Source organism: Myxine glutinosa, chromosome 3 (assembly GCF_964187855.1).
Source record: "Myxine glutinosa chromosome 3, kmMyxGlut1.1, whole genome shotgun sequence".
NCBI lineage: Eukaryota > Metazoa > Chordata > Myxini > Myxiniformes > Myxinidae > Myxine > Myxine glutinosa.
Window position 1 is genome coordinate 2362975 of NC_136263.1, and position 14929 is coordinate 2377903.

At 48.4% G+C, this 14929-nt stretch overlaps 1 protein-coding gene across 1 annotated transcript in view; it reads left to right on the plus strand.

The window, feature by feature from the left end:
• Window positions 1-14929, plus strand: part of LOC137423828 (M-phase inducer phosphatase 2-like) — an 82344-nt gene that overhangs the window by 39106 nt on the left and 28309 nt on the right. Inside the window, exons 10-12 of the mRNA XM_068111361.2 lie at window positions 1388-1687; window positions 11760-11822; window positions 14724-14822. Coding sequence (XP_067967462.2) covers window positions 1388-1687; window positions 11760-11822; window positions 14724-14822 — 462 coding nt within the window. The remainder of the gene's footprint in view (window positions 1-1387; window positions 1688-11759; window positions 11823-14723; window positions 14823-14929) is intronic.

A 14929-nucleotide genomic window follows, 5' to 3' on the forward strand; every position in this document is an offset into this window, starting at 1 on the left:
TTGACCTTTGACCTTTTGGCCAAAAATAGTTTGTTTCCAATTCAATGAGGCACTATGCAAATGCTGTTAAATTCTCAAGTCAATCGGATGAAATTGACGGTTTTTCAGATGAACATTGATTTTGGAAGTTTGAGCTTGAGTTGACCTTTGACCTTTTGATCTCAAAAATAGTTCGTTTCCCTATTTAGTGACTCAATGTGCAAATGCTGTTCAATTTTCAATTCAATCAGATGAAAATTGATGGTTTCTCAGATGAAAATTGATGATTTTAGAAGTTTGACCTTGAGTTTACCTTTGACCTCAAAAATACTTGGTTTTTCCAATTTAGTGATTCAATATACAAATGCTGTTCAATTATTCAAGGCAATCTGATTTAAAATGCCGATTTTATAAATTTGACCTCCAGATGACCTTTGACCTTTGACCTCAAAATCATTAGGCTTCTTAATTGTGACCTCTACAACTTGGTGAAGTTTTGTGACGATTGGTTTAGAATTGTGACCTGTAGGCCAGTGACAGACAGACACAGACAAACAGACAGACAGAATAACAAACGCAACCACCAATACACTTGAAAAATCTTCGATTTTGTAAGCAACAAACAACTGGAGTGAAAACCAAGTACTCCCTTTCAGTATGCGTGATCGCCTGGCCCCCCTTCAGTGCCTGGCGATGACGTCATGCAGCTCCTGTGGATGGAATAGGAAAGGAGCGGTGTACAAAAAGTCAAGGGGTGTGAATACTTTCTGGAGGTACTGTATTGTATATCTTGGGGCCTCATATGTCATTTATCTTGGCCTTGGCTTCAAATGTGATGTGCCATATTGCATCCTGACACCCTCAAAGCCTAATTGTGACCTTTATTCGATGCATAACCCAATTCGTAACGTACTCGCCTCTAAGCTGTCTAGTCTTAGTTCAAATCCCAACCCAGCTATAAACTGTCATCCCCGTGTTTCACAGGCAGGGTGATTCATCAGGGTAAGTGCCGTCCTTCGGATGCACATTAAACTCGGCCTCCCTTCTGCCGTCATAAGTTGGTGGATGTTAAACATTTGTGTCTTTCGCAAAGAGGATGCGAGCTATCGCCGGCACCCTGAACAAATTCCTGCTTTAACCTCAGTCAAGCGTGAGGCCTGGCCAACCCGACAAAGTGGGAATAATTTGTGGCATTAAAGAAGGAGAGTATTAACGCACCGCCATCCACATGATAATGGCGGACATACACATGCCTCCCCTCCCACTGCCTCCTCCTCTCCCCCTGGCCGACCAGGTGTTTCTAGTTGTTGAAATGTAAATGTTCACCTTGAAGACTCGTATAAACAGTTGTGAAAATTTGACCTTCATCTTGATAGACTTTCTGTAATCTCTGCATTTGGCTTTGCAGTTGTCGGAAACATCCTCGCAGAAGCACCTTCAATTTCGTTCTGGGAGTTTCTTTCGTTCACCTTCTGCGCCCACCACACCCTCCTTGGACATGCTCGAACAACACCGACACGAGCGTAATGAGCAGGTGCCTCTCGAATCTTGTCCCAATCACTATAACTGCAGCATGGCCGAAGCACGACCTTCGACCATGACGCTGCCACAATGGGAGCAAGGAATATGGAATGGCAAGGAAAACAGTGAGGCGAGCATCAGCGACACAGCAGAAGAGTCTGCAAAAGATTTGTTCGATTCGTCACTGGTGCGTTTCTATTGTATTTACCTCTTTAGTGTGTGTAGCCTGGTGTTGGCTTAGTGGTGCAGGCTTGGGATCCTCGGATCCTGAGTTCGAATCCCGGTCGATCGCTGAATTAACGCCAAGAGGGCTGACTCAACCTGTCATCCTTCCGAGGTCGGCAAATTGAGTACCAGCTTGCTGGGATGAATGATCCCGGTGTGTACCCCGATTTAGAATAGGTACATCGTATCCCTGCGCATCGAAAGAGCGTGACCAAGGGTTGGCGTCAGGAAGGGCATCCGGCCATAAAAACATTGCCTCAACCGGGGAACTATGATTGTCATGGGGCCCGAAAGGCTAACCCCTGCCCTAGTTGGGAAAAATGGCCTTGAAACGATCATTCATTCTTTTGTGCGTGTGTGTGTGTGTGTGTGTGTGTGTGTGTGTGTGTGTGTGTGTGTGTGTGTGTGTGTGTGTGTGTGTGTGTGTGTGTGTGTGTGTGTGTGTGTGTGTGTGTGTGTGTGTGTGTGTGTGTGTGTGTGTGTGTGTGTGTGTGTGTCATATATACACACACAGTCATGGCCAAAAATATTGCCACCTTGCACTTTTTTCAAATAACTCACAATTTTCTCCAAAGAGAAGTTGAAATAATTGACAAAAGTATTTGGTCTCCACAATTCTTAATTTCACTGTTAGTATTACAGAATCTTTGTTTTTGATTCAGAACTTAATACATCTATCTATAATTCCAGTAATCTCTGTCTGTACGTTTGTACGTTTGTCTGTGACCGCTGTTTCTCGACAACCACGGGTCCGATATACTTTTAACTTGCCAGGTATATTGCTGGGGACCCGAGGATGTGCCTTTTCAAGGTTTCATATTAATCGGACAATTACTTACCGAGCTATGTCCAAAAAACGATTCAACCAATCAGAGAGCAGCGAACGATCGCGTGTGCCGAACGTGGCGGGCACACTCTGCCTCGGATGGCACATTTGAGAGCGTATTCATTTATTTCACGTTTGCAAACTATGTTGGCGTTAAACTATGTTTTACAACTAATAAAAACGAATTTGCGATTCATTCGCTTTCCTGCGCGTTTGTGCACGCGATGGCGATTTCTTTACCAAACTCCGGAAGCCGTTCGCTTTGGACCAAACCATTGCATGTAAATAGAGGGGGGGGATTGTCACCACTCGCAAGCCGTTCGCTTTGGACCAAACCATTTCATGTAAATAGAGGGGGGGGATATAATTTTAGATATAGATATAGTACGGGCATGCCCTAGTCCTTTTAAATCAGGAAATAAAAAGAAATGGCCTTGACAAAATTAATTACACCCGAGACTTAATTTGGTAGCACAACCTTTGGACAAAATAACTGCAGTCAATCACTTCCCATAGCCATGAATGAGCTTCCCACACCTCTCTACTGGCAGGTTGTCCCACTCTTCTTGTGCAAACTGCTCCAGTACTCCCAGATTTGAAGGGTGCCTTCTCCCAACTGCTGTTTTCAGATCTCCCCACATGTGTTCAATAGGATTTAGATCTGGAATCATTGCTGGCCCCTTCAGAACAGTCCAGAATTTTGTCTTGAACCATTTATGGGTGCTTTTTGAAGTGTGTTTGGGGTCATTGTCCTGCTGGCAGACCCATGACCTTCAATGGAGACCCAGCTTTCTGACACTGGGTTGAACATTGTGCTCCCAAAATGCCTTGGTAATCTCCTGATTTCATGATGCCATGCACACATTCAAGGCACCCAGTGCAAGAGACAGCACAGCAACCCCAAAACATCACTGAACCTCCTTCATGCTTGGGAAGGTGTTATTTTCTTTGAAGGCTTCATTTTGTTTCCTGTAAACATAGAGATGATGTGCTTTACAAAAAAGCTCTAATTTGGTCTCATCTGTCCACAGGTTGTTCTCCCAGAAGGATTTTGGCTTGTTCTTGTGTGTTTTGGAAAACTTCAGTTGGGCTTTCTTATGTCTTTCTCTCAGCAATGGGGTCCTCCTGGGTCTCATACCATAGAACCCCCTTTCATCGAGTAGGCGACGGACGTTGCGAGTTGAAACTGTCGTACCTTGTGTCTGAAGGTCACCTTGAATCTGTTTGGCAGTTGATTGAGGTGCTTTGTCCACCAATCAAACAATCCTTCGCTGCAATCTTCGATCAAGATTTCTCTTGCGGCCACGTCCCGAAGGTTGGCTACAGTGCCATGGGCCTTAAACGTCCTGATGACATTGCGTACGATGGACACAGGAACATCAAGGTCTCTGGAGATGGACTTTGTAGCCTTGAGATTGTCCATGCTTTGCCATAATCTTGTGTCTGACCTCAGACAATTCTCTGGGTTTCCTTCTTTTCTCCATGCTCATTGCGGTACAAACAGTGACACAAAACAGCAGAATGACTCCTTTTCTCTATTCAAACTAGTTGAGTGATTTTTATATTGCAGGCACCTGTAACTCACCATAGGTGAGTTCAATTCCAAAGTAAAGGAGAATCACCTGCTTGAAATCTAATTATTTCTAACAACTTATAAAAGGTACCAATAATATTGTCCGGGCCATTTTTGGATTTCTGTGTGGAATATGCGAAGATTTTCAGCTTTTTTTTGTTTTGTTCCACTGCAAATCAAAGAAATACATTTGTGAATACCAAAATGTTTTTTTATTTCAACAATTTTCTGGAAGAAATGGTGCACTATTTGAAAAAAGTGCATGGGTGACAATATTTTTGGCCTCGACTGCGTATACTGTTATGTCAGTGGGTAGGGCATATATAGATTTAGGTAGATCTGCATAGGTCGGTGTCTGGCTGTCGTGATAGGGAACCTCACCTGTAATGAGTTCTGTCGAGCTGAATGTCAGAGTAAGCTGCGTATCTGTGTCCCCGCCATGAGGGGGTGGGGCTTGGTAACTAGAATTAGGGAATAAGGATAAGATTCCATTGTGTGTCGTTCCCTCTGTGATCATATCTGTGTCCCTTATGGCAATACATTCTATAGACATTAGATAGGCCCATTAGCACAACACTAATTAAATTCCCCCTCCGCCACAAGACGATAAAACTGACCGGAACAAACAACAGGAAGCGGCCGCGTACAACGGCGCCATGGCAAGCAGACATCGGCCAGGCAGGCAAAAGCCACACACAGAAGGACTCTTGATTGACAGGGGGGGGGGGGGGGGGGAGGGTGAGCAATAACCAGAGCACCGATTGGAGAGTAGGGAAGGACGTGTGGTTGGTCAGGGGAGTGGCAGAAAGCTCCCCCATGATTGGGGGTAAGGACGGTGAAGGAGCGACACACTGATTGGCCACCGACCAACGACACCACGGCCAATCAGTGCAGAAGGCGCAAAACGACTACCAAGAAGCGAAGCACTGGTAGGAGGAGAAGCGCCGGTGACGTGAGAAGGCGCGAAAGGCTAAGAGTAAGTGGCGCACTGGTTGGAGGGAAAGCGAGCTGACGTCAGAAGACCGCCAGTAAAACCTCTCGCTCGCCGGCATTTTGAGCTCTTCCTTTGGTCCTCGCTTTGGTTCTTTCCTGCCCGGACTTCCCTTCTGCTTTTGCCCTTTCTCCCCGTTCGGACCTCTTCCCTTGCGATCCGCAAACTGCCTGTTTGACGACAGACATTGGAGAGACGTTGGAGCGCTGACAATCCTCTTGCCCGGCGTTCACGCACAGGACCTTGCGGGCAATCGCGCAGGGCGCGAGGCATGAGGGCGCAAGGCATGCCGGCAGCAGCGTACGTGGGCCTGACGGAGAGCGAACACCACTGAGCCTGAACGATTCCTGACGGACGCTACATCCAGTGACAGATAAATTCAATTGATTGGACATGATTTGGAAAGGCACACACCTGTCGATATAAGGTCTCACAGCTGACGATGCATATCAGAGCAAAAACCAAGCCTTGAGGTCAAAGGAACTGCCTGCAGGGCTCAGAGACAGGATTGTGTCGAGGCACAGATCTGGGGAAGCCTACAAAAAAAGATTCTGCTGCATTGAAGGTTCCCAAGAGCACAGTGGCCTCCATAATTCTTAAATGGAAGAAGTTTGGAACAACCAGGGCTCTTCCTAGAGCTGGCTGCCCGGCCAAACTGAGCAATCCGGGGAGAAGGGCCTTGGTAATAGAGGTGACCAAGAACCCGATGGTCACTCTGGCTGAGCTCCAGAGATCCTGTGTGGAGATGGGAGAAACTTCCAGAAGGACAACCATCACTGCAACCCTCCACCGATCTGGGCTTTATGGTAGAGTGGCCAGACGGAAGCCTCTCCTCAGTGAAAGACAAGAAAGCCCACAGAAACTTGTTTCTCATAGTCTGAGAGTCCTTCAGGTGCTTTTTTGCAAACTCCAAGTGGGCTTTCATGTAAACTCCAACTTTGTGGCACAGTTTGGGGAAGGCCCTTTCCTGTTTCAGCATGACAATGCCCCCATGCACAAATCAAGGTCCATATAGAAATGGTTTGTCGAGATCCGTGTGGAAGAACTTGACTGCCCTGCACAGAGCCCTGACCTTAACCCCATCGAACACATTTGGGATGAATTGTAATGCCGACTGCGAGTCAGGCCGAATCGCCCAACATCAGTGCCCGACCTCACCAAAGCTCTTGTGGCTGAATGGAAGCAAATCTATGTTCTAACATCTAGTTGAAAACCTTCCCAGAAGAGTGGAGGCTGTTATAGCAGCAAATAAAAAGGGAGGGGGGTGGGGGGGGGAACGAACTCCATATTAATGCCCATGAATTTGGAATGAGATGTGTGATGTTCGGGTGTCCACATACGGTCATGTAGTGTATGTATACACAAAGAATTAAGTTAAGCACCCCCCCCGTTTTTTTACAACCTCGCACATTACAAGTTTGTTGTCGTCAAAACAGTGTAATATACCCATGATATTGCTATATTTACTGGAGAAGTGATATTATGGTCACATAAAAACATAACAATCATGCCGTTTTCAATATTTTATTCTGAATAATTTAAGGTGAAATTTTTTGGGAATTTTAGGCATATTTTCACCTCAATTTAAGTATGGAGCTATAGGTCCATCACGGACAGTGTGGATGACGTTTATGTTTTCTAACGTACAGTCATTGTTCTGAGAAGACCTCTAGCGATCTTTGCGTCAATAACGTGTGTAGGACCCACGTGATCGGATCACTGACTCAACCAATCACTTTTTTTCACTTTGATCACTCAATTTCATCAATGGATAATTGCTAATGTCATACCAATCATTATTTGATCTCACATACCTTAGAATATATGCCAATGTATACATATACACAAAGAATATATATTAGGGGGTGCTTACCTTAATTCGTTGTGTAGGGGTGCTTAACTTAATTCTTTGTGTATATATGCATAATATGACTGACAAAACTGAGTCTGATTTAAGTAAGTCAGAAGTGTCCAGTTGGATTGGTCTGCGAGAATAACTGAGTCTCAGTGCCCCAATAATATGGAATGAGAGTGTGGTGGGGGGGGGGGCAGGGGGGGGGGTGGGGAGAGGAGTGGGTTGAACTACAAGTTGATCATCGTCCAGAAAGAATTGCCGCTTTGATTGTCTTTTTTTTAAGCATTGAGAAAAACAAAAAGCAACAAGGAACCTGCGCGCACACACACACACACACACACACACACACACACACACACACACACACACACACACACACACACACACACATACACACACACACACACACACACACACACACACACACACACACACACACACACACTAAACTAAACACACTAAACTAAACACACTAAACTAAACACATAAACATAAGTAGAATCGGCGGCTCTGATCAGGCAAATACTTTAGCGTTTAAACAGTTATAAAATAATAATATTAATAACTTCGCTAATAATTATAAAATTAAGTTTCCATACTTGTGAAAGGTGATGGTTTTGGTCACTTGCAACTCGTGGGAATTCCTGTGATTGCAGGCAAAAGCAAAACAGAACACTGAACATGAACACCTTGTTTCTGAAACCAGTGATCCGAACAGCCTCCCTGGGCTATGGTAATCCAAGATGGAGGTAATGACTAGTCACTGGTGCTACTCCTTACCTGATATCATAACAGGCATAGAACGTCCTTTTCAGGACGGGCGGCCATTCCGACCATCGAAAACCAAGGCCTGTCAGCGCTCCAACTCAATGTCGAGGGCCTCACCACCGCCAAGCTCGAAGTCATACGACACCTCGCCGACTTCAACAAGGCAGCAGTCGTTCTCCTTCAAGAGACACACTGTGCAGCTGACGACAACCTCAAGCTGCCTGGGTTCCTTCTCGTTGGGTCCATCCACAGTAAACCACGGAATGGCAACCTTCGTCAGGACTGAACTAAGCTGGACAGCCATTAGCCAATCTCCACCAGGCTCCAACATCGAGTGGCTGGTCACCAAAATCCAGGAAACATCGGTCGTCAACGTATATAAGCCTCCTCCATCAGCGCTGATGGCGTCATCACTCCCGTCCGTTACTGCACCCGCCATCGATGCAGGTGACTTCAACTGTCAACACACAGACTGGGGTTACAACTACACAACACCAGACGGAATGATGCTGAGCGACTGGGCCTCCAACACCGATGCACTTCTGCTGTTCGACCCAAAAGAGCCTCCAAGCTTCTTCTCTGCACGCTGGAACACTTACACCAATCCGGACCTGGCCTTCGCCCTGTGCCGCACCAACGACCCGAAGCCTGAGACGCGTCATTGACAGGTTCCCCTGCTCACACCACCAACCGTCCATCATCAAAGTGCCATCACTGGTGCAGCCGGTAGCGGGCAGACCTGTCATGAGATGGAACTTCCGGAAGGCTAACTGGCAGTCGTTTGCTGCAGAGACGGAAAGAACAGCTGGGCTCCCGAACCCAGAAGCTGCTGATGTGGACGCCGCATACGCAGCCTATTGTAAGGTTCTCGTAGGTGCAGCAAAGAAAAACATCCCGCGTGGCTTTAACAAGAACTACATCCCGGGTTGGGACGAGGAGTGCAGCCATCTCTTGCATGACCATCAGCAGGCTAGCTCCAGGGAAGAAGTGGACGCGACTGCAACAGCACTACTCCAGAAGCTGGACGCCACCCGTAGGACCAGATGGACTGAAATAGTTGAGTCGATCGATTTTACCCACTCTAGTCGCAAGGCGTGGCAGACCATCAACCAGCTGACAGGCAGAAATACAAAGCCATTCAGGTGCCCGGTGACAGCAGACGCCATTGCGTCCCAGCTCCTGAAGAACGGTCGCTTCCCGGATGCAGACAAAAACTTTGCCCGCCTGACGTTGCGTGAGGTGTCTTCTCTCTCCAGGGCTGCCAGCGCCGATGCCAACCTCTCTGGAGACTTCACAGCAGCTGAACTCAGTGCGGCCATGAGCAAACTCAAGCCGGGTAAGTCACCAGGCCGTGACAACATCCATCCGGAGTTCGTCATCCACCAGAGCATAACAACATCTGGTTGGCTGTGTTCGTTCTTCTCGTCATGCCTCTGGAGGTCCAAGCTCCCGAAGACCTGGCGCCGTGCTTCCGTCATAGCCCTGGCGAAGCCGAACAAACCTGCGGAAGATCCCAAGTCCTACAGACTGATCTCGTTGCTCTGCGTCCCATTTAAGATTCTGGAGAGGATGATCCACAGCCACATCGACCCAGTGGTGGACCCACAGCTCCCGCGGGAACAAGCCGGTTTCCGTCGTGGCAGGTCAACAGTGGACCAGGTAACATTACTCACACAAGATATCGAAGACAGCTTCCAGGACAATGAGAAAGCTGGCGTAGTGTTCCTGGACCTGACAGCTGCATACGACACCGTTTGGCACCGTGGACTCCACCTGAAGTTGCTGAGGACAATCACGGACCGGCATATGGTGAACTTCATCATGGCGATGCTGTCAAACCGCAGCTTCGTCCTACAGACCAGCGACGGCCAGCGCAGCAGGCTCAGAAGACTGAGGAATGGTGTCCCGCAGGGTTCTGTTCTCTCGCCGATGCTGTTTAACATCTACATCTACGACCTGCCGGATACAACATCCAGAAAGTACGGTTACGCGGACGACCTGGCCATCATGCTGCGACGACCAACATGCAAGGCGATGGAAAACGGTATCAACCAAGACATTGGCACCTTGGTAGCCTACCTCCGGAGGTGGCGTTTGCAGCTCAGCATTGGTAAGACAGTGTCAGCGGCATACCATCTTAACAACAGAGAAGCAAAAAGGGAACTGGACGTGTTCATTGACAACAAACGCCTGGAGTTCCAGCAAGCCCCAAAGTACCTCGGTGTACGCCTAGATCGGATACTGTCCTTCAAGCAACACCTAGAAGAAGTTAAGGCCAAGGTGGTGACATCAAGGGCCTCGCTTATCCGACGTCTTGCTGGTATGACCTGGGGAGCCTCCGCCAAGACCCTACGAATATCCACGCAAGCCCTCGTCTTCTCTGCAGTCGAATACTGCGCCCCAGCCTGGAGCAGAAGCCCACACGTGAGAAAGGTTGATGTTGCCATTAACAACGCCCTCCGCATTGTAGCTGGTTGCCTGAAGCCCACCCCGGCATTCCACCTGCCAGTCCTAGCGGGAATCGCCCCGGCCGGGCTCAGACGGGAGGCTGCTACCCTCGCCCTGGCAAGGAATGCCCAGAAACACGACTGGCACATCCTGCACAACACCACAACGATAGTGGCGCCTCCAAGCAGACTCAAGTCCCGCCATCCCTACAACAAGGCGGCACAAGAGATGCTCAGTTCTATCCCTGAGGACCTGTCTAGAAGCGCATGGCTGGCGGCATCTTGGAAGCAGGTGTGGGAAACGGCCGGGCCCACCCGCATCCACCGCTACATCTGGGACCCAGGAGGTGGCGTCGTAGGAGAAGACCTACCACGCCTGCAATGGACCTTGCTGAACCGTCTACGTACGGGGGTCGGCCGCTTCAAATAATCGCTGAAGATGTGGGGCCTGGCAGACAGTGCCGCGTGCAAGTGCGGCGAGCCTGAGCAGACTGCCGAACACATAATTACCACCTGCCCCCTATACAGACCACCTTCAGAAGCCGGCCTCTTCGACGTAGGACCAGAGACGAGGGCATGGCTGCATGACACTGAGCTGGCCATCTGATGATACACGAAAGAAGATCATAACAACGGGGTTCGCTCCAGTTGTTGATACCACTCAGTCGGTGTGTTCTATTACCAAGCAGCTTGGACAGCACTCTCCAAGTGGCTTAAGCACTCAAGCAAGCACTCTGTTCCATGGGGGCGACTGGCTTGGCAAGCTGATTGGTGATGGGACACACCTGGATCAGCTTTTTGCGTGAGTTTGTTTACGGCTGGTGGTGTTGGTTGAGATTAATCATTTGGGGGTTAATTACCGTTATTTAATCACATAAAATAATTCTTCAATATATTCTTGGGAGCAGTCAGAAGGGATCACCATATCAGGTTTCCTCTTCAAAAAATGTAGAGGAATATCTCTTAAAACTCCTGTACTTTATTCTTCTTTGGACCACACCGGAACGCACGCCGCTTGCAACGCGCGTGCCGCGCTGGAGAGAGCGCCTCTTGCGTGCCGCGCTGGAGAGAGCGCCTCTTGCGCGCCGCGCTGGAGAGAGCGCCTCTTGCGCGCCGCGCTGGAGAGAGCGCCTCTTGCGCGCCGCGCTGGAGAGAGCGCCTCTTGCGCGCCGCGCTGGAGAGAGCGCCTCTTGCGCGCCGCGCTGGAGAGAGCGCCTCTTGCGCGCCGCGCTGGAGAGAGCGCCTCTTGCGCGCCGCGCTGGAGAGAGCGCCTCTTGCGCGCCGCGCTGGAGAGAGCGCCTCTTGCGCGCCGCGCTGGAGAGAGCGCCTCTTGCGCGCCGCGCTGGAGAGAGCGCCTCTTGCGCGCCGCGCTGGAGTGAGCGCCTCTTGCGCGCCGCGCTGGAGTGAGCGCCTCTTGCGCGCCACGCTGGAGAGAGCGCCTCTTGCACTGTTGTACGCAAAATTCATTTTTGTGTTTTGTGCGAGTACACACCATTTGCATTGAAATAATTCATGTCTCTTCATTCCCATAACTCGTGTAGTGATTATTTTCTCCCCTCACACCAAACCCCCAGACACCTCTCCTTCCACATGCTAAGGGAGAACGTCCTGGACTTGGTTACATCACACCTGAAACAGTGAGTTTCTACATTGTGTTAGTCTACTAAATAACTTATTCCATCTTTTGGAGTAATGTTTCTTTCATATTGGAGTTTCCTTCTTTTTTTATGCTGTCTTTACTTATATTCTTCTGGTGCATACAGTCAAGGCTGGCTAACCCCCGTTCCAGCATTGAAAATAGCCTTAAAATGCTTGTTGTTGTTGTTGTTTTTGTATACAGTCAAGGCTCATGGAAGAGACTTTCTTCCCCTCCCACCATCCTTTCATTTATCTCCTCATTCCTTCCTTTAAACCTCCTTTTCACCTCCACCAAAACCCCCCTCAACCATCCCCTTCTTTCCCCTCCCCAACCATCTCCTCCATTAAACCTCCTCCCCCCAACCATTCCCTCTTTACCCCTCCCCAACCATCCCCTCCTTTAACCCCCCCCCCCCAACCATTCCCTCCTTTAAACCTCCTTTCCCCCCCCCCAACCATCCCCTCCTTAATTCCGCTTCCACCCCCTCCCCCTCCCCTAACCATCCCTTCCTCTAAACCCCCCTTACCCACCTCGACCTGACCATTGCTTCCTTTACCCCTCCTCCCCCCCCCCCAACCATTCCCTCCTTTAAAACTTCTTTCACCCCCAACCATCCCCTCCTTTAAACCCCCCTTACCCACCTCGACCTCACCATCCCTTCCTTTAAACCTCCTTTACCCCTCCACCTCCCCATATATCCCCTCCTTTAAATCTCCATAACCTCACCCCAACCATCCCATCCTTTAAATCTCCTTTACCCAGGACAAAGGAAGCAGGAGACAATATGGGGAGAGAGAGGGGAACACAACAACAGTAGGGAACAGGGATATCAGGAGATCTGTGGAACAATGAGGGTTGGGGTGGGGTACAAGGGAAAAACAAGATGGACACTACAAGGATTTTCAGGAAATAAATCAGGGAATTTGAAAAGGTGGATTTGGGGTGTATTAACGTGGGTGGAAAAGATCATGGTTTTGTATGGGGGAAGATATGAGATGGTGATAAACAGCTGTTTTAAAGACCTGGAGGGAGGAGAGGGATTGAAGAGAGTGAAGGAGTTTGTTCCAGGGGTGGGAGAAAAGAGGAATGAAAGAGTGAAGGTGAGCAGAGAGTCTTGATTTTGGCAGTTTAACCATCAGAGGGTGGCTGGCAGATCTTGTGGGACCTGTAGGAATATTTGGGGGACAGAGCCCAGAGAGAGCTGGGGGAGCAAGGCCGGAGAGGAGTCGGTAGAAGACAGAAAGACCACCAACTTGCCTGCGGTGAGTGAGTGAAAGGCCTTCAGAATATGCTTCATTGTGCGAGATATCAATGATCCTAAAACCTCTGGTTTCTACAGCGTGAAGCTGAACTAGGTATGAGGCAGGAGCACCAGCCCAGAGGGGAGAGCAGTATTCCATCCGACAATAAATAGCTTTAGCTGCAGACAATAGCTTTGTTATGTGGTGAGTAGCTCAGCTTTGCCAAGGCAGGACTTCGCATGATGGAGGATGCCCAGTCGGCGACTGGCTTTGGAAATGTGGTTTTCCCAGGAAAGATCATGGCTGATGGTGAGACCCAAAAGCTTGATTGACAGAACTTCTTCAAGAGGATTGTTGAGAAAGTGGTTGGGAGGGTTTACCAGATGGTATTTTCAGAAGCAATGATGGATTCCATGACCTTGCTGATGATTGGGAGCAGGCTGATTGGTCTGTAGTTGCAAGGATCTGTTTTTGCACCTTTCTTATGTAAAGCGGTAATGTTTGCTGATTTCCAAGCTGATGGCAGATGACCTTGAGCAAAAGAGAGGGTGAAGAGAACAGAGAGGGTGTGAAAGAGCGGTAGAGCAGGATTTTAGGACCCATGCACTGATGCCTTCTGGTCCAGTTGCAGAATCAGAGTCGAGATTTGACAAAAACCTCTCCACCTTGTCAGGAGAGAAGGACACAGAGTCCAGGAGCAGCTGGGTTCGACTGGGAAAGGTGGGTACAGAGAGGGACAGGTTCGGGACACAAGCTTTTGAGGCAAAGTTTGGTATCGTCAGCCAAGTCAGCCGTTCCATATCATCTACCGTTCCATATCATCTACCGTTTTGTTGGAATGCTTGCTTGAGTGCTTAAGCCACTTGGTGAGCGCTCTACAAGCTGCTTGGTAATGGACCACACCCCGGCACTTGTGTTTGGCTTCGGTCCCTTTTGTGGTTCTGCCACTTGTGTGATGGCCAAAGTTAATTTCTCGTGATTTTCAACCCTTTTTGCCTTTTGTTGAGCTGTTTGGCTTTGCAGCACCGCTGTGGAAGTTTAGTTTCATCCTTGGGACAGGTGCTTAGATTTGAAAAACCACAATTTTCCACCATTCACGAATGAGGGGTTGTTTTGTCATTGTACAATAAATTGTATTGTGGATTTGCTAAAAAATGTTGATTGGTATTAAATTCAGGATTATACAAATTTTATGTTGATTATTGTTGCATTTGTATGCAATAAGCGAAGTTATTATTACACTTCACCTGCTTTCTCTGCTAACCTCATCCCCTAATTTTGGAATAGTCCTGCCTCGTTAAAGATGGGGGGAAAATGTTTTTTTTCAATCCATCCATAATGTGATAATGCCTTATTTACTCGAGATGGAGCATTCACTTTGCGTTGTTTATCACCACTCACAATATGATGTGTTTTGATGTCAAAGTGAGACCCCACCCTCGGGAGCCGTATCGAAAGTGCGAACCACGATTGGTTGGTCGTCTGGGGCCCCATGCAATGGCATGGTTTGCGTGCCCCTAATGTCGCCTCTGATTGCAAGCATTTTTTTATCCCCCGCACACATAATTGTACCCCCACCCTCTTGGGTTCTCGAATCTCGAGTCGCGTTCTCTATTCCGAGTCCTAATGCATCCTATTTACTCTCCTTGCTCCCCAAGCTCGTGTCTGCATTGGAGGGTGCTTATGTTGAGCATATAGACAAGCTCCTTGTCATTGATTGCCGCTATCCATACGAGTTTCAAGGAGGTCATATAAGGGTGAGTATTTCCTCACCTGTCTCTTCACCCCCAATTAATTTTTTTTGTGTTTTGCTCAATTAAAAGTTGATAATCGTTTGTTAACCGCCATAATAAGCGAGGTAGAG